The sequence below is a fragment of the Alosa sapidissima genome, chromosome 20 (genome assembly GCF_018492685.1).
Source record: "Alosa sapidissima isolate fAloSap1 chromosome 20, fAloSap1.pri, whole genome shotgun sequence".
In the NCBI taxonomy this organism is placed as follows: Eukaryota; Metazoa; Chordata; class Actinopteri; order Clupeiformes; family Clupeidae; genus Alosa; species Alosa sapidissima.
In genome coordinates this window covers 32,027,485-32,052,484 of record NC_055976.1, presented here as the reverse complement: position 1 = coordinate 32,052,484, position 25,000 = coordinate 32,027,485, and the positions used below count along the sequence as shown (strand labels likewise).

At 40.8% G+C, this 25,000-nt stretch overlaps 1 protein-coding gene across 4 annotated transcripts in view; it reads left to right on the top strand.

The window, feature by feature from the left end:
• LOC121693954 (adhesion G-protein coupled receptor G2) overlaps positions 1 to 25,000 on the top strand; it is a 59,378-nt gene that overhangs the window by 33,165 nt on the left and 1,213 nt on the right. For 2 of the 4 annotated variants that reach the window (XM_042073840.1, XM_042073842.1), the window contains 8 exons: positions 5,382 to 5,498; positions 6,520 to 6,660; positions 7,771 to 7,819; positions 8,113 to 8,237; positions 10,925 to 11,046; positions 12,482 to 12,750; positions 13,701 to 13,800; positions 14,099 to 14,397. In XM_042073840.1, coding sequence (XP_041929774.1) covers positions 5,382 to 5,498; positions 6,520 to 6,660; positions 7,771 to 7,819; positions 8,113 to 8,237; positions 10,925 to 11,046; positions 12,482 to 12,750; positions 13,701 to 13,800; positions 14,099 to 14,397 — 1,222 coding nt within the window. The remainder of the gene's footprint in view (positions 1 to 5,381; positions 5,499 to 6,519; positions 6,661 to 7,770; positions 7,820 to 8,112; positions 8,238 to 10,924; positions 11,047 to 12,481; positions 12,751 to 13,700; positions 13,801 to 14,098; positions 14,398 to 25,000) is intronic. The other 2 variants (XM_042073841.1, XM_042073843.1) reach the window with 2 other exon arrangements.

The following is a 25,000-nucleotide window of genomic DNA, read 5'->3' as shown; positions in this document are numbered from 1 at the left end:
AGATGCCGAACAGTTTATGTCATGCTATGATGTCAGATCTGAACCAAACCAGCTAACCAGTTTTGATCCAATCGCACCAGCTGAACCAGCTACAGGGCCAAGATCCGAAGAGCGAGTTACACTTGATATGGAGAGCTGATGGTCTGGTTTGATTGTGTGGTATAGCCTATGTTAGCCTGTTCAGTTTACACAAATGGGACAATTCATGTTACCAAATGCAGTTCCACTGATTATCTAGTTAGCCTAGGGTATTTTATTACGAAGGTCAGGAAAATATCCTCAGTTGTATTGAATTTGAATGACTAGCGTTGAGGCGCTTCGTTTTTGCTGTATCAAATCCAAGCAGGATTGTATGTTTTCTCTTTTATTATGATTCAGTGATTTTAATTTTCTACCACCACGTTTCCTTTATAGTTAAACTACACTCGACTAGTTTTATTTCTGTTCAAGGGGTAGGATAGGCGCAAGTTCATTGTTAATAGACTTCGCCTCGTGAATGTCACGGACGTTAGCTATAGAGGGGTTTGAGGGAGGGGTGGGGGTGTGGCTGCGGCCACACATGAGCCAACACATGGAGACTTGTATGTTTCAGCTGTCTGAATATGTAACGTTTATTGCTAGTCAGAATGCTTTTTCGTACACTGTTTTTTCTAGAAGCATGTTTCTTTTGTTTCGTTTAATATTCGATGATAATGGGTAACCACACCATATTATCCCTTAACGTCAAGGGGCTGAATTCACCTTTCAAACGCGCCAGTGTTCTAGATTTTCTACATAGGCATAACGTTGATGTAGCGCTCCTGCAAGAGACACACTTTAGACCAAAAGATGTAACTAGAACGCAAAATAAGCATTATAAACCCATTGTCGCCTCTGGAGATGGTTCTCACACCAAAGGTGTCCTGATACTAATGAAACGGAACTTAACTCTACAAATTGAAAAAATAAGCTCTGGTACATCAGGGAGGTTAGCTTACTGTTGTGCTTCTTTACAGGGAGAAAAACTAGCTTTTGTGACAGTTTATGCTCCAACCATATATGATAAATCGTTTTTCCCAAATCTAGCAAAAGAGCTGCTTTCTTTGAACGACTACCTTTTAATTATTGGAGCAGATATGAATACATTTTTTGATAGAAACTTAGACAGGTCTCATGCCAACATTTCAACAATTCAAGCCACTGCATCGGAGTCTTTAAAGCACTTTTCTAAGAGTTTGAATTTAATAGATATTTGGAGAATAAATAATCCAACTACCAAAAACTTTACCTATTATTCAGCTGCTCATAAAATGTAATCTAGAATAGATTTTATTCTGTTATCATCAAAACTGGGTCAGTATGTTAAATCAGTCAATATATGTCCACGCTACATGTCAGACCACAATCCAGTTATTGCTACTTTTGACTACTTTCCCATGCATAGGACGCCAACAAGGTGGAGATTCAACACAACTCTCCTTCAGAATGAAGAATATCTCACTCAATTAAAACTGAAATTAAGAGAATTCATTGACATTAATATCAGTAGTGTTTCTAACCCCATGTTTGTATGGGCTGTGGTCAAGGGTTTCTTAAGAAACAATGCCATCTGTTTTTGTACACATCTTAAGAAATTGAAAGCAATCCGAATAAAAGACTTGGAGTCAGAGTGTCAAAGTTTGGAAAGGGAGTTGAATTCTAGGTACTCTGAAGAAAAAGATGTTCAACTCAAGATTAAGCAGTCAGAACTAAATTATTTGGTCAAGCAAAGAGTTGAATACTTAATGCATATAACCAAACATAAGTATTATTCGGAGAGTAGTAAACCAAGCAAACTCCTTGCATTGACTCTCAAGAAACAGGAGAATAAAATGTCTATTTCTGCTATCCGCAATCCTCTTAAAGGGACTGTAACAGCACCACCTGTTATAAATGATACTTTCAAGACCTTTTTTACAAACTTATATTCATCTGAATTCTCACCATCCCAGGACCAGTTTGATGATTTTTTTCAAAACATTGAGCTTCCAGGTCTCTCTTCCGATGAACTTGAAAAGCTAGATTCCCCAATTACATTAGAAGAGCTTCACCAAGCCTTAAAGCTTACTAATAAAGGTCGTTCCCCTGGAATTGATGGGCTCCCAGTGGAATTATTTCTGACATGCTGGGAAATACTGGGACCATTATGGCTGGATGTGCTAAATTATGCTAGATAATGGCAGCTTTCTTAAAGATATTAATATGTCACTCAAAACCTTGTTAGCAAAGCCAGGCAAAGACCCCATGGAATGTGCAAATTACTGTCCTATCTCATTAATAAATGCAGACCTAAAAATATATGCCAAAGCGCTGGCCTTACGCCTTGAGAAAGTAGTGGGTAAGCTGATCCACATGGATCAGACCGGCTTCATGAAAGAGTGTCTAGCATCTGATAATATAAGGCGGCTTCTTCATATTATTGATGAGACAGGGAAAACATATTCCCCAAATGGATTGTTTTTCTAGATGCACAAAATGCATTTGACCGATTGGAGTGGAAGTACCTATGGAGAGCCCTGGAAGAATTCAAATTTGGTCCAAATTTTATACGCTAACCCATCTGCGAGAGTTTTTACTGGTGGGATTTCCTCTGACCCATTTAGCATATTCCGTGGGACGAGGCAGGGATGTCCTCTTTCTCCTCTTCTTTTTAATCTTTCAATTGAACCCTTGGCCCAGTTTATTCGTCAAAATAATATTTCAACGCCAATAACAATAGGTCCTTCACAGCATCATATATTTCTTTATGCCGATGATACATTGATTTACATATCTGATATTCAGACCTCCTTACCAAAGACCATGAGTATGCTGGACAATTTTGGGAAACTCTCAGGCTTTAAAATCAACTTTAAAAAATCAGTTCTCATGCTCCTCAATGTGGACAAAAATGAGCTGACTGTTCCATCTGACATTGTGGTGGCTGACCAAGTGTCCTATTTAGGTCTTCAGATAACATCAACTTTGTCAGCTATTTCCAAGATCAATTATTGCACTATTTTGAAGAAACTAGAAAATGATATCAATAGATGGATGCCACTGCCATCATCAGTACCTAGTCGAATTTCGGTCGTTAAAATGAATGTTTTGCCCCGAATTAATTTCATTAGTTCAATGATACCTCTGCCCCCTCCAGTGGATTACTGGAAAAAACTTGATACTCTGCTTAGGTCGTTTGTATGGAATAAGAGGCGTCCACGGATAAAATGGTCAATGTTACAACAACCCAAACTCCAAGGAGGTTGGGCCCTCCCAAATTTTAAGCTATATCATTGGTCCTTTATATTACAGCATAGTAGGCACTGGTTTAACTTAAATGCACAAACCTCCTGGATTGAAATTGAAAGAGCTCTTGTGGCTCCAATAAGACTTCAAGATTACTTATTTTCAGGTATTTCAGCTAGACAATCGTCCTTACGGTGTGGCCCCATTGTATCTTATTTGTTGAAAACCTTCAAAATAGTAGAAAGATATTTGGGTGTGGAAGTAAAATGGCACAAACACTCTCCAAATCGATGTTTACTTTCTGGGAACAAAACATTTAATCAAGGTCCATGGGTGCATACAGATATACATATACTAAATGACATAAATGGAGAAGACTCATTATTGAGTTTTGGTGACCTGGTCTCTCATTATGGTATCCCTACTCATTCACTTTTTCACTATTTTAAGTTACGATCAGCCCTTAGATCCTGTAATGTCCAATGGGGTTCCAATTTACAACTACATCCTATTGTAGAATTGATACAAAGAGCACCCAGAAGGATAGTGTCCATACTACTGCATCATGTGTCTCCAGGGTCAAGCATACTACTGCATCATGTGTCTCCAGGGTCAAGCATACTACTGCATCATGTGTCTCTAGGGTCAAGCATACTACTGCATCATGTGTCTCTAGGGTCAAGCATACTACTGCATCATGTGTCCCCAGGGTCAAGCATACCACTGCATCATGTGTCTCCAGGGTCAAGCATACCACTGCATCATGTGTCTCTAGGGTCAAGCATACTACTGCATCATGTGTCTCTAGGGTCAAGCATACTACTGCATCATGTGTCTCCAGGGTCAAGCATACCACTGCATCATGTGTCCCCAGGGCTGGAGGAGGACTCCTTTGTTCTTAGTAGGCCTAGGCTATCTCAAATAGGACAATATAGGGTAACAGTGTGTGAGCAAAATGACTATATGACCATATTCGGTAACACTTTACTTGACGGGTGAGTTCATAACACATTCATAGCAGCTGTCATAAACTGCACATAAAGCATTCATGACTGTTTCATGAGACATGAGTCAACATTCATACCAAACCTGTCATGAATGTGGAAGACAGAACGACAACAACTTGTCAAAATAAGAGTACAACAATCGCAAAGCAGCATTGCCGTTTTTGTTCCAAACCACTTACCTGATCACATCACACCTGAGTCAATGGGCTACTCCAGTGCCAAAAAGACAGGACATGGTCTAGCAAATATTTTTTGTTTCATAAAAATGTATTTGTTTTATGATGTAACCTTTGCAGATGATTTCTCATCTTTTTCTACTGGTAATGTCCAACCGTTCCTGGTTACACAAATACGGGTCAGCTGAATGTAGGCTAGTTTACCTCAGTGTTAAACTCAGTGATTACGAATACTTCACAACTTGTATAGTAAAGTGACATTCGATGTAGACTTCATAAGATATTCATGAAATATTTACAAAGGCTGGAAAGATTAAATTAATGGTATCCTTTATGAAATATTGGAGGCAAATTCAAAACAATGCTGCTTTGTGATTGTTGGACTTTTATTTTGACAAGTTGTCGTCGTTCTGTCTTAGTGGTCAGAGAGTCATTGGCTGGCCATATACGGCTATTTGGTTGACAAGCCCAGTGAGTGTACACATAAAAAGTAGGCATTTCTCTTGACGTTTCCTTGGCGTTTCAGTCCACTCATACAGTAGTTTTTCTGACCCCAATATGTGCACACATTTTCCTGTGACATGGACCATGAAGGGGTCAATTGTTCACAAAATCCCTGTGAAAGTGATCCCTAATAACAGTTTTCTCTTTATATGGTACTGTTATAGCATACAATGTGGAGGCTGCCATTCTTACAAGCTAAAGGGACACTTCAAAATGTGTTTTTTGCCTCTATCATTGTACTTATCATTGACAGTGTGGACTGGCCTTGAAACATTGTTTTTTCAACATCTGTGGGAGTTTGACAAACATTCATCTAAACACCTACTGTATGGAATTCAATACACAGAATGCATGTAACGTATCTAGCCCTGTGAGATTGCACGTGTTTATCTGTTGTCCATGCTCATAGACAAATTGTGGTCAGAGAGAGAGAGATGTATTGTCTTTGCAGGTGGTCCCAGGTCACAACCCTGTGGAGACGTTGATTCCTCTGGAAGCCTTTCAGAACACCTCTGAGGACAGACAGAAAGCTGCAGTGGTGCACTATGTGTCTCCACAGCAGTTCACGGTAAGGGGGACAGGTCACTATGCGTCTCCACTGCAGTTCATGGTAAGGGGGACAGGTCACTATATGTCTCCACAGCAGTTCACGGTAAGGGCCAGTAGGATGGGGGAGGACATGTCCGAACCTTCCAAAGCAGACTTTCAGCCTTTCCAGCACTTTCTTTTAGCGTCATTGCTTTCATGGACATTTCACAACTGATGTTAGGGTTGATGCAAGGAAAAGAACACGCTTTTTGAGTGGCAGAAGTGTGTCACAATGACTTTTCCTGTCCTGCATTTCTGCAGTACATTCTTACTGTTCTCAAATTAGTTGTGCTGAGGTGGTGATGCATGTATTCTTACTGTTCTCAGATTAGTTGTGGGTATCATAAATGTATTCTTACTGTTCTCAGATTAGTTGTGATGAATGTATTCTTACTGTTCTCAGATTAGTTGTGAGCATCATAAATGTATTCTTACTGTTCTCAGATTAGTTGTGCTGAGGTGGTGATGAATGCATTCTTACTGTTCTCAGATTAGTTGTGATGAATGTATTGTTACTGTTCTCAGATTAGTTGTGATGAATGTTTCTTACTGTTCTCAGATTAGTTGTGCTGAGGTGGTGATGCATGTAAACAAATATGTTTAGATCGGTGAAATAAAAATGCACTGGCTCATCAGACCATCTCAGCTGGCAGGTTTTAAACTCCATAGGGTGAAGAAGCATTCCATTAATACATGGAGGCTGCAGGTTTTAAACTCCATAGGGTGAAGAAGCATTCCATTAATACATGGAGGCTGCAGGTTTTAAACTCCATAGGGTGAAGAAGCATTCCATTAATACATGGAGGCGTTGATGCAAACCTCTTAGCAGCCCCTCCATGTGGATAGATCAGTATCCTAGCAGCCGCTCCATGTGGATAGATCACTGGGGGTGCTGTGTTACTAAACATGACTTGTTAATGTTTTCAAAAAAATGATTTATATTGTTTTGGAAAAGAGCTCTTTACCTATGTGCACTCATTGTCCATGTCGGCCTGGTTCAGGTTAGTCAGGATGTTGACTTGGTGTCCAGCGTGGTTCGAGTGGAACTGCTGGACAAGCCTCCCACACCACTGAAGACCCTGCTAAGCATGACCTTCACTGTGGATGTATGTGACTGGGTGGAACCAAACAATTACTCTAAAGTGAGTAGCCTGATCTAATACCCCTTCAGTGTCAAATGCATTGCTGTCAACATTGAGCTTTGAAAATGAGGGAGATTTCCCAGGTTTCTAACCCCAAAAAATGGGAAATATTTCAATGTTGGGCTTTCTGTTGCTGTCCCTCTGCTAACAGCAAGAATTCACAGACTACCACTTGATAAACTGAACGAGGTGTGAAGCTAGGTCTAAACTGAATGAGGTGTGAAGCTAGGTCTACCACTGGATAAACTGAACAAGGTGTGAAGCTAGGTCTACCACTGGATAAACTGAACAAGGTGTGAAGCTAGGTCTGCCACTGGATAAACTGAATGTGGTGTGAAGCTAGGTCTACCACTGGATAAACTGAACGAGGTGTGAAGCTAGTTCTAACGTGATTTTGCTTACCGATTGGCGTCAAGATGTGTTCTCACAAAAGAACAAGAGCCTAATATCTTGAGTCGCACGTGTTCGCACCTTGAACCACGCGCAAAGATGCTTTTATGCTTTGACAACATCTGTTCCACTGGAAAGGCAATAGAGGTAGCAATAGGACAGCACTACAGTGACAGACAGGTCCGATGGTAGGGCTAATGGTAGGGCTAATGTTGCTAATGGTAGGGCTAATGTTGCTAATGATAGGGCTAATGTTTCTAATGGTAGGGCTAATGTTATGATAGTATTAAGACAGGTCCGATGGTAGGGCTAATGTTTCTAATGGTAGGGCTAATGTTATGAGAGTATTAAGACAGGTCCGATGGTAGGGCTAATGTTGCTAATGGTAGGGCTAATGTTATGAGAGTATTCAAATATGGGACATTTACAGGAAAATATTAAAACAGGAAGACAGTGGGAGAGAAGCAAAAATATGTCAGAAACCTGACAAAAAAGTGAGTGTTGACAGCGATGGTCAAATGATTCAAAATTGCATTGTTTTGCAGTAATTGCTAATTACTTTCTATCACTTGAAAAATACAGGCCCCATAGCAAGATCTCAATGGACAAATACTCAGCACTTATCTTTATTGCATGTTTTTGCTTGCATGTGTGTGTGTCTGTGCGTGTGTGTGTGTGTGTGTGTGTGTGTGTGTGTGTAAATTACACTTATTGGTATAGGAATTAAATACAACATATAATTTATCCTGTCAGTATTATGATGAGCTTAGTAAGTCAGTCTATCTTTACATAAAACACAATAAATATGCTACCAATATACAAATAAAAATACATTCATCAAGTTAGCTGATCACACAGAATGTTGTGCACACAGAATATGTGTGCGTGCATTTATGTGTATATATATACATGAGTGTGTGTGTGTGTACATGTATACATGAGTGTGTGTGTGTGTGCGTGTGTGTACATGTATATGTGTGTGTGTGTGTGTGTGTTTGTGCATGTATGTGTGTGTGTGTGTACATGTATATGTGTGTGTGTGTGTGTGTGTGTGTGTATCAGCTCATCAAACTGGCTTGCGGTGGAGCAGTCGTGGTTGTGAGATGAAGATTCTAAACAGTGAGAATCACAGCAGTCTGCTGGTGCAGTGCCAGTGTGATCACATGACTCCCTTCGCCGTGCTCCTGGTAAAGCTCTCTCACAGACACACACACACACACACGCACGCACACACGCACATACACACACACACACACACACACAGTGTGATCACATGACTCCCTTCGCCGTGCTCCTGGTAAAGCTCTCTCACAGACACACATACACACACACACGCACGCACACACGCACATACACACACGCACACACAGTGTGATCACATGACTCCCTTCGCCGTGCTCCTGGTAAAGCTCTCTCACACACACACACACACACACACACACACGCACATACACACACACGCACACACACACACACACACACACACGCACACACACGCACACACACACACACACACGCACACACACGCGCACACACACACACACACAGTGTGATCACATGACTCCCTTCTCTGCTCCTGGTAAAGCTCTCTCTCTCTCTCACACACACACAATATATATATGTATATTAATTTAGCTCTCTCTCTCTCTCTCTCACACAATATATATATGTGTATATTAATGTAGCACTCTCTCTCTCTCTCACACACACACAATATATATATATGTATATTAATTTATCTCTCTCTCTCTCTCTCACACACACACAATATATATATGTATATTAATTTCTCTCTCTCTCTCTCTCTCTCTCTCTCTCTCTCACACACACACAATATATATATGTGTATATTAATTTAGCTCTCTCTCTCTCTCACACACACACAATATATATATATGTATATTAATTTAGCTCTCTCTCTCTCTCTCTCTCTCACACACACACAATATATATATGTGTATATTAATTTAGCTCTCTCTCTCTCTCTCTCACACACACACAATATATATATATATGTGTATATTAATTTAGCTCTCTCTCTCTCTCACTTTCTCTCTCACACACACACAATATATATATATATGTATATTAATTTAGCTCTCTCTCTCTCTCTCTCACACACACACAATATATATATATGTATATTAATTTAGCTCTCTCTCTCTCTCTCTCTCTCACACACACACAATATATATATATATGTGTATATTAATTTAGCTCTCTCTCTCTCTCACACACACACACAATATATATATATATATGTCTCTCTCTCACACACACAATATATATATATGTATATTAATTTAGCTCTCTCTCTCTCTCTCTCTCACACACACACACACACACAATATATATATGTGTATATTAATTTAGCTCTCTCTCTCTCTCTCTTTCTCTCTCTCTCTCTCTATATATATATATATATATATATATATATATATATATATGTATATTAATTTAGCACACACACACAATATATATATATGTATATTAATTTAGCTCTCTCTCTCTCTCTCTCACACACACACACACACAATATATATATGTGTATATTAATTTAGCTCTCTCTCTCTCTCTATATATATATATATATAGATATGTATGTATGTATATTAATTTATCTCTCTCTCTCTATATATATATATATATATATATGTATGTGTATATTAATTTAGCACTTTTAACCCTTTCGTGCCCTTGCCAAACATTACAGTTTTGGTGCTGGATGACCTCCTCACACAAAAACGTATTGCTTGAGTATATTACATACTATCAGTGGGATATACATTCATATACACACATACCATTTTAATCAGACAAATCACTTCTATCAAATGATGAGTACAGTACATGTGGTAATGTTGATAAAGTGATGAACAGTCTTTGAAAATCCTTTCCAAATGTATATCCAAAATATGTCAATTTAATTTTATTCACATAAAAATGAATTTTCATTGTATTTCTTAGCAAGATAATCAAGTCAAGTCAAGTCAACTTTATTTATATAGTGCATTTCATACACAGAGGTCATTCAATGTGCTTTACATAAACAAAAGCAAACAGGAATAGCTGATAAAAGCATAGAAGGGCAATAGTCAAAGAATAGTTTAAAAACTAAAAGAATAAAAAAGAAAACATAAAACATACAAGGTAAAAGTACCACCACTGTGCGTAGTGCACCAAGGGGTAGAGGGGGCACCACCACGCGCTATTAGTCAAGTCAAACGTATCGACTGAAGTGATATTACTCTTTCATGTCTCATCTTCAAGTATCCAAAAAGATTTGTGCCATAAACCTCTTAACCAATCATATCAATCCTCTTAACCAATCATATCAAACCTCTTAACCAATCATATCAAACTGTAGCTTATGTTGTCAGCACTACAGGGAAGATTTGTTAGATGGTTAGGCACGTAAGGGTTAATCCAAAGTGATTTATTACATTGTCCCTGGAGCAACTTGGGGGTTAAGTGCTTTGCGCAAGGGCACAACGATGGGAACACACACACACACACGCATGCACGCACGCACACACACACACACCATACACACACACACACACACCATACACACACATCATACACACACCACACACACACATCATACACACACACCACACACACATCATACACACACACACACACACACATAGACACACACACACACACAGACACACACCATACACACACACACCACACACACACACACATCATACACACACACCACACACACACACACATAGACACACACACATCATACACACACACACACACACCACACACACACCAGCACACACCAGCACACACACGCACACACACACACACACACATGTCTGTAAGGTCTCTGTGCTCTGTCTCCTCCCCTGCTGGTCAGATCCCAGGCCTGGAGGAGCATTTGGGAGAGCACTGGAGCATCCTCTCCTACCTCAGCTACATCGGCTGTGGCCTCTCGGCTTTCTTCTGCTCCATCTCCATCTTCACCTACTTCATCCTCAGGTAAGTCATCCCCGCATCACTGCCCACAACCAGCCAGTCCTTGTAGCACAACATATTATCCTGGCCAAATAAACTAATCACTGAGAAAATAAGACTCACTAAGAATAAAACACCTCACAGGAATCAAACCCAAGACACACAGAGCAAAAAGTTAACTTAGTTAGTCTGCCAGGACTTTTACGGAATTTTCCCAAATCACAGAAGTGATTGAAGAACTTGTGCTGATGCTTCTGTAGCCTCTTTGTTGCCTCGTAACGATAGAAAGCTGCACAAGTAGAGGCTACAGTAGAGGCTACAGGAACAGGTGAGTGTCACGAGGCGCCAGGCTCCTGGGAATTTACTGCATCAGCCCCAGAGAGCACGCGGAACCTGATTTGGAGATGACAGAACATGTAAATGTAAATCAGGTTTCTAGGCCAAGTATACAAGGAATTTGGTCTCTGCATTTATCCCATCCGTGAATTAGTGAAACACACACAGAGCACACAGTGAACACACAGTGAGGTGAAGCACACACTAACCTGGAGCAGTGAGCTGCCTTGCTATAGCGGCCCTCGGGGAGCAGTGAGGGGTTAGGTGCCTTGCTACAGGGCACTTCAGCCGTTCCTACTGGTCAGGGATCGAACCGGCAACCCTTCGGTTCCAAGCCTGAAGCCCTAACCAGTAGGCCACGGCTGCCCCGATAGTAGGCCACGACTGCTCCATCAAAATGAGTACCGGCAACTTAGGAGGACTGCCAATGTGCAAGACAAAGTGCAGGTAAGCTTAAGAGTGCCATGTGCTAGTAGTGCCTATGGGTGAGTACCGGCACACTTCCAGCACTGCCTCTAGCCAATCAGAGTCCACTTACAGTCAAGCCAATCAGATCATCTCCGCTTGCATCTACCTCATCAGATCCATCAGATCTAGCCAATCAGATCATCTCCGCTTGCATCTACCCAATCAGATCCATCAGATCTAGCCAATCAGATCATCTCCGCTTGCATCTACCCAATCAGATCCATCAGATCTAGCCAATCAGATCATCTCCGCTTGCATCTACCCAATCAGATCCATCAGATCTAGCCAATCAGATCATCTCCGCTTGCATCTATCCCATCAGATCTACCCAATCAGATCATCTCTGCTTGCATCTACCCAATCAGATCATCTCCACTTGCATCTACCCAATCAGATCATCTCTGCTTGCATCTATCCCATCAGATCATCTCCATGCTAAACAACACAGTGCAGTATTAGCAGAAAGAGTTAAGATGCTTAAGATGTGTGAGCCCGTATATGGCACTTTTTCCAGCTCTTCAGTTAAACTGTGAAGTTGTAGTTTATCTAACAACTTCTGTCCATCCTTTGGCTTAGTGTTTATCCACCAGTTGCCTGTTACATGATACATCATTTTGCACATATGGCTTTGGTTTGTGTGTGTGTGTGTGTGTAGGAAGTCCTGGAAGGACACATCTTCTGAGATACACATCTCTCTGAGTGGAGCCCTGCTCCTGCTGAACTTCACCTTCCTGATGAACCAATGGGCAGCCCACCAGAACCCCGTGGCTGTGTGTGTGTGTGTGGCCGTGGTCATCGAGTACGCTCTGCTCTGCTCCTTCACCTGGATGGCCATCGAGGCGTTACACCTCTACCTGATGCTGATCCGTGTCTTCAACGTGTACTACGCACGCTACATGCTCAAACTCTCTCTCATTGGCTGGGGTAAAGCACACACACACACACTACTTGTGGTTTATTACACACACTACATGTGTTACCGGTGATCTCATACCTGTGTTCTCTCATACCTGTGTTCTGTGTTCTTATACCTGTGTTCTCTCAGTGTTCTTATACCCGTGTTCTCTCATACCTGTGTTCTGATACCTGTGTTCTCATACCTGTGTTCTCTCATACCTGTGTTCTGATACCTGTGTTCTCATACATGTGTTCTCATACATGTGTTCTCATACATGTGTTCTGCGTTCTCATACCTGTGTTCACATATCAGTGTTCTCATACCTGTGTTCTGTGATCTCATAACTGTGTTCTCATACCTGTATTCTGTGTTCTCATACCTGTGTTCTGTGTTCTCATACCTGTTTTCTGTGTTCTCATACCTGTTTTCTGTGTTCTCATACCTGTGTTCTCTCATACCTGTGTTCTTATACCTGTGTTCTCATACCTGTGTTCTCATACCTGTATCATACCTGTGTTCACATATCAGTGCTCTCATACCTGTGTTCTCATACCTGTGTTCTCATACCTGTATTCTGTGTTCTCATACCTGTGTTCTGTGTTCTCATACCTGTTTTCTGTGTTCTCATACCTGTTTTCTGTGTTCTCATACCTGTGTTCTCTCATACCTGTGTTCTTATACCTGTGTTCTCATACCTGTGTTCTTATACCTGTATCATACCTGTGTTCACATATCAGTGCTCTCATACCTGTGTTCTCATACCTGTGTTCTGTGTTCTCATACCTGTGTTCTCATACCTGTGTTCTGTGTTCTCATACCTGTGTTCTGTGTTCTCATACCTGTGTTCTCATACCTGTGTTCTCATACCTGTGTTCTCATACCTGTGTTCTGTGTTCTCATACCTGTGTTCTTATACCTGTGTTCTGTGTTCTTATACCTGTGTTCTCATACCTGTGGCATGGCGTTCTGGTCTCAGGTGTCCCTGCTGTGGTGGTCGGCCTGTCCATGGTGGTGAAACTGGACGATGGTTCTATTGCCTATGGTCTTGTGGGCACCGAGGACTCTACCAATAAATAGTGAGTGTGTGCGTGTGTGTGTGTGTGTGTGTGTGTGTGTGTGTGTGTGTGTGTGTGTGTGTGTGTGTGTGTGTGTGTGTGTGTGTGTGTGTGTGAGAGAGAGAGAGAGAGAGAGAGAGAGAGAGAGAGAGAGAGAGTACACTGTACACCCTCAAACTCAGAGCCATCTTCAAGATTGTCATGATTGATTGAAAGTCATTTTTTTTTTTAGATTTCAGTCTGCCCTTATATTAAAGTTTTCTCACTGTGTGTGTGTGTGTGTGCGTGCGTGCGTGCGTGTGTGTGTGTGTGAGTGTAGCTGTTGGATCAGAAGTAAGGTGTTTGCGTATACGCTGAACCTGACGTTCTTCAGCCTGGTGTTCCTGATGAACACTGGTGTGCTGGTGATAGTGAGTTGGCGTATCCTGCGTCTCCAGCGCGGGGGTGGTGTGGCGGGCTCCAGGGCAGGAGCGGGCACAGGGCTGTCCTGCGGGAGTGTGCTCATCGTGCTGGGTCTGACCTGCCTGCTGGGCTCCAGCTGGGGACTGGCCTTCCTCTCCTACGGACACACCAACCTGGTCGCCCTCTACCTCTTCTGCATCCTCAACTCACTGCAGGGTGAGATGGGCACGGGGCAGATAGGGGGGGGTATTAGAGCACACAGGGGGTATTAGAGCACACAGGGGGGTATTAGAGCACACAGGGGGGTATTAGAGCACACGGGGGGGGGGGGGGGTATTAGAGCACACAGGGGGTATTAGAGCACACGGGGGGGGGGGGGGGGTATTAGAGCACACAGGGGGTATTAGAGCACACAGGGGGTATTAGAGCACACGGGGGGGGGGGGGGGGGTATTAGAGCACACCGGGGGGGTATTAGCAGTGGCAGTATACTCAAATACAATTACTTGCTTCAAAATCTACTTGAGTAAAAGTAAACATTCCAATTGGACAAACCTACTTGAGTAAAAGTAAAAAAGTACTTTGTTATTAAGTTACTCAAATTACAAGTTACTTTTCATTTTTGTGTTGAAGTGCTTGGATCAGTGAAAAAGACATAATGGGTCCTATTTTTGGCTAAAACGCATGATCACTAGCGAATAGCTTAAATACATTTAGGGCAGGGTAGAAATTTTACGGCGGCCACGACGGCCATGAACGTTGTTGCCCCTTGCGTTGGCCGTGATGCCCCTTTGAAAATCTGAGGTTTACAGGCCACGGTGGCCTTGGTGCCCCCTTCTTTCAATATTCTGCTGTGCGTCCAAATTCACCCATTCTTTTCAGTTAAACTACTCACGAAGTAGCCTACTCATCACACAGACATCACAAGTATCACATCATATGAAAGAGCTTTTTCTCAGCATTTAAACGATGTTAGCCGCTAATTGCTGTGGTGAACGGTTCGCGAGAATTGTATGTATGTATGTATGTATATATATATATATATATATATATATATATATATATATATATATATTACACACACAATTGATTGTGTGTGTGTATATATATATATATATATATATATATATATATATATATATATATATATACACACACAATTCAATTAAATCATAAAGGTTCTGCGCCAATCTCCCATTCATCTCGGTGCAATACTTCATAAACCCTTCGTTCAACACATGACCGACCATATATGAGAATAAACGACAGACCTTACCGAACACAAAGGGGTAAAGCAGTACACTTAGCCGTTCCAGAGTAATCCACTTTTGAATTTGCAGCAAATTTCAACATGCATGGATGTCTCCAAATTTGGGCTTTAAGTTTTACAATGTGTTTAAATTGTTGTACATGATTTCACAACGGGCAAAATAAATGTTACAAATATCACCTAGATATCTGTAAAAATCAGAGGACAACTGACTAAGAGTTTGTGAAAGTAGCCTTAATGATCACAAAATGCTAAGCATGCATCTAGGCTATTTGAGTTTCTTAAAGCTGAGCTGTGCTTAAATTGTTCAATACGTGATTTCATAACAGTCCAAAAATAAAATAAATGTTAAATGTAGCCTAGATATCTGTAAATATTAGATGATCAGATGATTTATGTCATGTTTCATGTTTTTGTAAAGTTTCATACAGTGATGCAGGTCTACTGCAGTGATTAGGCTAAATACAACTTTGATCATTTTTATAGCCTACTACTGTATAGTTAACTTTTGGCCTTGGTGCCATGACATGTGGCCTTTGTGCCCCCCACCACGACCGGGGGGGCGACCAGAACATGATAGCTAGAACAAGTTACCATAACATTTGGTTAAGCAGTCTACAAAATCCCATACAACTATTTATTCAGCAAGTTAAATTCTGTTGTCAACCCTTCCTGAAGCATACATTCTACTAATTATACCAGGAAGTTAAATTCTGTTGTCAACCCTTCCTGAAGCATACATTCTACTAATTATACCAGGGGTCTCCAACCTTTTTGGGAATGAGGGCTACTGTACCTGAAGGACCCAAATCATATGGAGGGCTAGGGCCTACTCATTTGACACAAACACACCCTCACTCCTTTTATGCGAGGCTAAATAATAGGTCTATGTGATTTTTACATTTAAGTTATCAATATTATGTAGGCCTAAGAGCCTTTATATATAAAGCAACTGTATTTTCATCTGATTCTTCAATACTTCAATATCAATATGCAGCACTACCAACATTTTTGTTCAGTTTGTTCATTTCAAAGTTGCCATGGGGAATCTAATCTCATTTTCATCTCATGAAAAAAGCCATCTTTAATGCAATTAATAATTTAGGTTTGCAATTTTTAGCATTATCCACCATTAAGAATTCAGAGGCTGTTTAAGTTCTGGTTTCAGTGGACAATTCGGTTGTAACATTTCAATAGCAGTCACCACCCTAACTTATGAAGACGCCTTTTATAGTTATTGCACATCTGAAATCTCTCCATATAGGAGAAGGAGAACGCTCACAATAGGTTTTGTGTTTCGCAGGTAATACACAGTCCTATGGGCATGCATGCCACAAGATTTTCAGCACTATTGCTACATCAGTCAGCTACGGAGGAGAAAGGGCCCGCGACCTAAAGCCAGGGTTGGGTAGTAACTGATTACAAGTAATCTGGATTACGTTATCAGATTACAAAAAATTAGTAACTATAATCAGACCAGATTACAAAACAGGGATGGGCAAAAATACATCAGGAAGTAGCCTATTTTAAAATAAAATACCAAATACCTAGCCTAGAAATCTAGACGGACTTCTGTCAATGGGGCATTTTGCCCATGTTCAGGGTGGAAAATAAAAAAGAAAGATTTGCATAAGACAAGTCAAATTGGTGTTTTCAAAAAGAAGGGATCATGGAGAATAAAGAAAAACCTATTTAAAAAATCTTTGTATATTCCCACAAGGTGTTTGGGTGCTCTGAAAATGATAACCAAAATGATTTTTCAGACTTGTGAGGTCTGCTGTTCAGACCCTGAAGGGATTTATTTTCTGTTCATTGTTTTTTGTCAGAGTGTTTCTACTTATCTCAGTAAGAAAAATAAATCAAGAGCCTATGTTGAGTAAAAATATGTCTTCTGAAGGCTTAAACAGAGCCCAGCCAAAAACTCCAATACAATTTGTATCAACTTTGAGGGACAGCTATGACCATGCAGGATTATACAGACCAAACGTGACGATTTTGCTACATACTATTCCTATTTATGTACCAGCATGCACAATTTGAGCCTCCTACATGGTTTAGTTCTTGCGCTGTGGGCTTGTGAACTTTGACAAAAAAAAGAGGCCGAGCAAAATCGACACCCCCTCCCCCTATAAAACTGGCTGTATCTTGGAAAGTATTGATCTTACATAAGAGTAATTTTACAGTGTGTCTCCTGGGTAACATAGGTACACCTGGTAATTTTTTCAGAATTTTTTGAGACCTAAGTGCGTGGGCCCTGGTTGAACTGACGTGGAATGACCCAATCATATTAGTGCCAGGATGCTGTGATAAATGGTTAACATTGTATGAAATTTAACCATATTTGCATTCTGCGCATCTATTACTCTGGGTGAAATATCTCACAAAATCTTCACTTAAAACATGACAAACTCCATTTCACAATAAACAGCAGACCTTACCGAATATGAGGAAAGCGTGCCTCTGTAGGCCTACAATAAGCAGTTCCCAAGTAATCCGGTTTTGAAATTGCAATTGCTATGTGTGTCAGTACATACATTTTTGTAAATTACTTAACCACAGAGTAGCCTACCCCACTATCATGGTTCTTAAATCCAGATAGCAAAATCAGATTGGCAGATAGCGGACCGCTTGTGGCATGTGAAACTCAGCACATATTCTTTGTGGTTGTGAACTTATTGCAGTATCATCATAACTATTCCACCTGTGTGTGCATAGTTAAAATTCTGAAGTGCAAAAAAGTTTAGACTACAGCACAAATATTTCCATCCATAGATAAAAATAATCACCTTTTCAAAGTGCACCAGATTGATGGATTAAAATGTTCGAATATACAAAGGTTTCTTCCGGGGGGAGCTCCCCCAGGTCTCCCCAAGGGTGATACATCAGAGCCGAGGAAACCCCTTTGGGGTTTGGCCACCAGTCCCCTCTTTTAGTAGATCTCTTTGGTACCCCAATGTTGATTTAACTCTGGGACCCCCTACCTGGTGGGCCCAAATATATTTTCATCTTTCTAAAACTGTTTTTCCATGTCTCACCTGCATAAATTAGGCTACTTCAGGACATGGCCGCCATCACCAGTATTGTCAGCATTGCCACGGCAATACTACTTTTCATACATGAGGTTAATAAACAACGTCACAAACTGCTGCTGCGCTGCGCTTATCATCGAAGTGTTTTTTCCCATGCATTTACTCTACTGCCAGTGACTGATGCGAGAGAAGCGGGTTCTGTGTTGCGTTCATTTCAGTGACTGACGTGAGAGAAGCGGGTTCTGTGCTGCGTTCATTTCAGTGACTGACGCGAGAGAAGCGGGTTCTGTGCTGCGTTCATTTCAGTGACTGACGCGAGAGAAGCAGGGTCTATGTTGTGTTTTCATTTATTTTCATTGGGCATGCCCTGCCGTGCCGTCCACATCTCTTCAGCAGCAGCAATACTTGGCAGTAATGGCAACTCTTTGTTGAACTTTTAAGTGGTGTTCAATGGTGTTGCTAAGTAGGCAGAGTTAGGCTCATAGGCCTACAGTGGGCATCGCTTTCAAATGGCCACTTCAGTCGCGCATTACGAGGCGTGAAGCTGTGTGAAGCTTTAGTACTACTTTCAGCCACTGTGCGTCGCTCTGCCTGCCGCCCCTTCTGAAAAAGCAGGAGACTTGCCGAGAGTAATCCCAGCCTACGAATTCAATAACAAAATAAATCATGCATAATTAAACATTACCTCGATTTAGGCTACTTGGGTATGGCTTAAGGCTTGACTACACGGTGGTAACGAAAATCGAAATTTGCTGTCTACATTATTGTCAGTGTTGGGGGTAACGCAACTACGCAAATCAAAACAGTGTCTTGTGTGATAACTAAGAATAAGAGAAATAACTGTTCAGAATTAATTTGTAGCCTTGAGTAGGCTTCTGCAGAAAACAATGTTGTTGCCGATTTAATACTATCTGGCGACGTTTTTAACAGGCTACGCAATAGAGGCTTAGACAACTATGACCCACGTTTTGGTTTCGTAAATTAATTTGCCCTACTTCTTGACTGCTATGTAGTCAATTGACTGCTTGACATGTCATTTTAATTTTTCTGTACAATGAACAAATACATCTGCTTTATGCCACAGAATTACATTCATATTTGGCTGACTACTGCAGACGCGCAAAAAAAACACTGCCAGGCCATCCTTAAAAATATTTTCGTTTACCGTAAGCCGACCGACCCTGTCAATTTAGAACCGACCCAAATATTTATTTTTTCCCCTTTTAGTCCGACCGACTTGCCGGTTGTAAACTTGCGTTAAAGGAGAATTCCGGTGTGATATTGACCTAAAGTGTATTGTAGTGCTGTTGGTAGCATGACATTTAAAACGAGACATTGAGAACTTTGAAAAAGCACTGGTAGTTTACTTATAAGACTATTTATACAGACAGTATCTTCACGAAGTTTAGCGTTTGCAGCCATCTTGAATTTAGTCACGATAAGTCGAGCAACGAGTAAGAATTAACAGGTATGATAAGGGATCAGATTCCAAAAATAATTCAGTGGAAATGCATGGATTCCAGTTTCTTCCAGTAGCAGCAACTGGAATCCATGCATTTCCACTCAATTATTTTTGGAATCTGATGTGAAATGTCAGGGCCCTCGGAAGTCTACCAATGAAGTGTGGAGATACATTGAGCCTCGTAAATGGGTGTAAAACAGTGATTTATTTGCATGGCTAGCCCGATGCCGAAGCACCACTATTGAAAAAGCTGTTGGTAGCATCGGCTAACTAGCGCCAGATTTTGGAGTGCAGGGGACAAGCCGAGATGGGCTATGAGACATACGTTCACACTCGGTATCATGTTTCAATACACTTTAGGTCAATATCACACCGGAATTCTCCTTTAAGACTGACCGATTTTTTTTTACTCTAAACAACCAATACAAATAAAATACTATTTATTTTAGTAGGCCTAAGTATTGTGAATATAAATTGCCTACATACAAACGTAGGCTCTCTTAAATAAAACCCTGTGGCGTCATCTCTACACCACTGGTTTACGCATGTCACACTATGGCCTATACGCTTCGTTTCATTCACACAAACATCTCGACTCAACGCTTATTACTTAGCACAAAGCTCTGGAAGAACTGTGCCCAGATCTTTTCCCATTCTTTCTCCCCTCTTCGGTGACCGTGTTGAAGAATTGGAATTGGTTGTGGTCTATTCAGCATTTCTCAAAATATGGGCTTAACCCAGATTCGAACTCTTGGACAGGGGACTGATAACTGCTGCGTAACGACAGCTGTCATCAGCCGGCTATTACGCACTGCGCCACAGAATTGACGGCGTGGGTGAATAGGGATAAATAACAATAGAGTACACAACTGTTTCACCAGCACATTTAAATGACTTGACTAAAACCGTGCATAACTGGAGGTACACCTGTTATCTGAGCAGTCTGTATGTCCTCATTTTGCGAATGCGAGGACGATATGAGTCTGTTGCATTTCGTTAGATGTCCGAGTCACGCATAATGTTTGAAAACCACTGACTCGTAATCACAATAATTTAACACACGACAGTTGGATACTTCATCATGTTCCCATGCCTACATTTTGGTGAGTAGCATAGAGATTGTTAAGTCAAGTCGAGTCAAGTCAAGTCGGCTTTTATTGTCAATTTCTTTACATGCACTGGTCATACAAAGAATTGAAATTTCGTTTCTTACTCTCCCATGCAGACATAGACATGCTTTAAATACAGACATAGACATACTATGGACATAGCCATAGACAATAAACATTAAATTAAAGTGCAAGACTGAAATATAGAACATGTATGTATCAAAATAGAAATATAGGACATATATATATATAAAAAAAAAAAATAGAGGTAGTTGTGTTGTATATTTCTATAGTCTTAACAGTTACATGAAGTTTAAACTTGTGCTTGTGTGACCTGTATATTTACATTGATATGCAGTATGTAGTAATTCAAGTATATCAGGCTTGATGTGAAGCAGCAACACGTTTGGCTGCACAGTCACAGTTAAAACAATAAAGTATGGCTCTCCGTTTGGGACATCGAAAACTTATATTTTTAATAGGCCGTCGGAGATGCTGACTTGCAAAGGCCGGGATAACACGTTATCTCCACTATCATCAGATGCCCCCCTTGATCAAAGTGGGGAATGAAAGAAAAAGTTTGAGAACCACTGGCTTAACAAGTTACCTGCAGTCCAGAACACACAGAATATTGCAACAGAAAGTTGCCTTTATAATCAACTACTATTTGTTCCAACAGCATTCAAACAAAGCCTTTATAAAAGTGAAAAAAAAATATTCCATAAGAAGTAAAATAAAATACTGTTACTGTAGTAACTGTATCCCAAACTTCAGCTCCCCGCGTCTGTGACAGGCAGACGTGACACCGCTAAATTCTCAGCTTACCCCACACTGAACACGCAAGACCGCTAGGCCCATCACTGTGGGGTGCGGTAGCCTACTCTCTGGGATTTAAGTCAAGCAATATAACCATACAAATGTTGCCTCGAATGCAGGCTTGCCCAAAATAAAGGCCTGTGGTTTGCGCAGCCTACAGTAAGTAGGTTAAATAACAGACCCGCCACGATGTGCGGTATGATGATTTTTTACGAGCAAGATGTTTTTGGTGCCCTACGCGTACTGCATGTTCTTAAATAACAATGATCATCAGTAACCTAATATTCGACCATTATTTAAATGGGATATGCATTGGGTTAGACACCAGGGGCCATATTCACAAAGCCTTTTATCTTACCACTAGGAGTAGGCTACTCCTAAATAGCAATAAAAGATTTTAGCTAGGAGTTTCTCTTATTAAAGGTCCAGTATGTAGGAAATAATGGAAAATAAACTGTAACCATTCCAAAAATGATCACCATATGTTGTCAGAGAGTAAGGAAACACGATGAATTGAAGCAATGGCTTATTTGACAACATTACTCTAACCCGTAAAACCCATGGAAAAAAATGAGTTACGGGGCGGAATCTCTTGGAATTTTCGTTTATGTTTTGAACGATTCATTCTAGAATAACATATTAATAATAGGCTAGCGCGTCCTCCTATTTGGGTTGCCAAATTAGCAAAGGCCAGGCCCAGGGCCCAGTTCCCCGAAAGCATCTTAAGCCTAAGAGCGTCGTAAAGTCCCTCTTACGAACGTCTTAAGATTTGCCGACTGTTTCCCGAAACCATCGTAGCTTAAGAGCGTCGTGAAAACACTCGTAGATCTACGGGTTCTCCAGAGTACTCGTTACCGGCTAAGAGCGTCTTAACAGTATTTCTCACTGAGGTCACCAACAGGACATACAGAGGAATTACAACTTAGAATACTTAATCCATTTTACGTTCCCATTCTTTATTGTGTTTACCTGTGATGAATCAGATTTTAGCGTGCAAAATAGCCTACATTTAATGGTCATAATAATGTGATGAAAAGCGGACAAAAATGCAATCAAGTTATGAAACGAGACGTTGCCAGAATAGTTTGACATTATCTTTGCTAAGTGAATAATTTATTAGGCCTATGAGGTAAAAAGCAGAGAAAGCAACATGTGGTTTAGTCTGTAGCCTACTGCATCAAAATCTAAGCCTACACATTTTCTCTCTTTCTTACTCGACTTCTTTGTTATCTTAAAACGTGTTCTTAAGTGACACCGCGAAAAAATATTGCATGGTGCAACAATCTAATAACCTACTTGGGATGCTTACATGCAGATGTCAAAGTGTTTCTATTTTCGTATTGATGTGAATTAATGTGTAGATCCGAAGTTTAAATGGTAGGCCTATAGCTGTGACGTGCAGTCACCTGATATCACCGTCAAATCAGAGGATATTTCAGAAATATTAACGTGGTGCTCCCCTTAAGAGCATCTTAAGAGCAGTGCACGCGCGTTCACGCTACGAGCATGTTCGGGAAACAGTCGGAAAAACCAAACGAACGATCGTAAGATGAATCGTAAAAAACCCTCGTGTAAGAACGTGTCTCCGTCGTTATCGGGAAACTGAGCCCAGGAACTCCCTGGTCTAAAGTCTGTGGCGCAAATGCAGATGCTATTTTAAGGGCGCATGCATGACCACAGGCCTGCATGAATGAATGTGTTGCACACCAATCTACAGACACCCCTATGCACAGACGGAAACATTCAAAGCCTTGATAATATTTGTCCATTTCCCGGTTTTATTTGTGCATTGGTGACCTAAAAATTTAGTAGCCTATATAGTACAACATCTACATGCAATATATTTACAACAACAACGCCTAATTATGACCTATTAATTATGACCGGTTTTAAGCACCACAATTTTGCCTACCTTGTTGTAGCCCATCTGAAATAACTCCAAGCTTTATGTTCCCGCCATCCTTTCGTTATTTTCAAAAAACGTTTTATATCCATGATGGCCTTAAAGTCTTGAGTTAGTGAATTATCTTAAATCAGCTTTTATGAGCTGTTAACCAGCAAATAGTACAAGAAAGCAGCAAGTATGGCTACAATTTCTGTAGTTGCTGCATCCATTCATTGTTATTCTCTCTCCTGCTCAAACGAATGTTGTGCGTGCATTAAGTTGATGATAACGTGTTTACAAACTCTACTTAACAGAAAATATCGTAAATAGCCTACTGTCATGCAGTTAATGGGATATACTGTGCAGAGTTGAAAGTTAGGTCAACTTGGAAACTGTTCCTCACAGGCCGCCTGTGCTGCGCAACGCACACTTCGCTCATCTCATCTATACAACGTAGTTCCCATTTCAGTAAACCATACATAATTTCAAAGAAAAATATTACCACTCGAGGGAAATCAGTGTGGTGTCCATTAAGATGTGAAAAAATAGGCATAAATCTAGCGTACACATTTTCACAGAACGAATCACAGATGTGTTGATGACATAAATTAGGAAATATTAGAGGACTTAATGAGACGTGATGTTGAACTACATGCCGATGCCATTTAACCCAAATGCCCCAGCGGCAGCACGGGAGAGAAGAGATTAACTGACAGAAGAGCTGCATTGTCTATAGAGAGGTAATGTTAGATTACATTGTACATAGCAAAAATATCACCATGAATTCATAATCTCGTTCAGTGAGAGTGATCCCAAAACATCGGAAAGTATGTCTGTGACAATTCTGTATTACATTTTGTCAAGAGGAAAAATCAATAGCTGACAGTTCCTAACTGAACAGTAAATTGTAGTATTATAGCGCTGTGAACGCTCCTGGCTGCGCCTGGCAAATACGCCACCATAATAGCAATCAGCTATGGAACAAGCGTGCCTGTTGTTAAAGGAAATGTGAGATGACGCCCTGATTGGTTTATTGCACCCTACGCCCAAACCACACCCATGATTAATGTAGCTACTTCAGACCACCCCATTTTAGATTTCCGCCGGTAAAATAGCATCAGCGCCCAAGATCCGCCCACAAAGTGACTTGCGTTTTGCGCAAAGACACTTCCGTTTCAGACCATTAAAATATAGCCCATCGTTCTCGTTAATATGAATGACGACGTTCACACAAAAACTATAACGATAA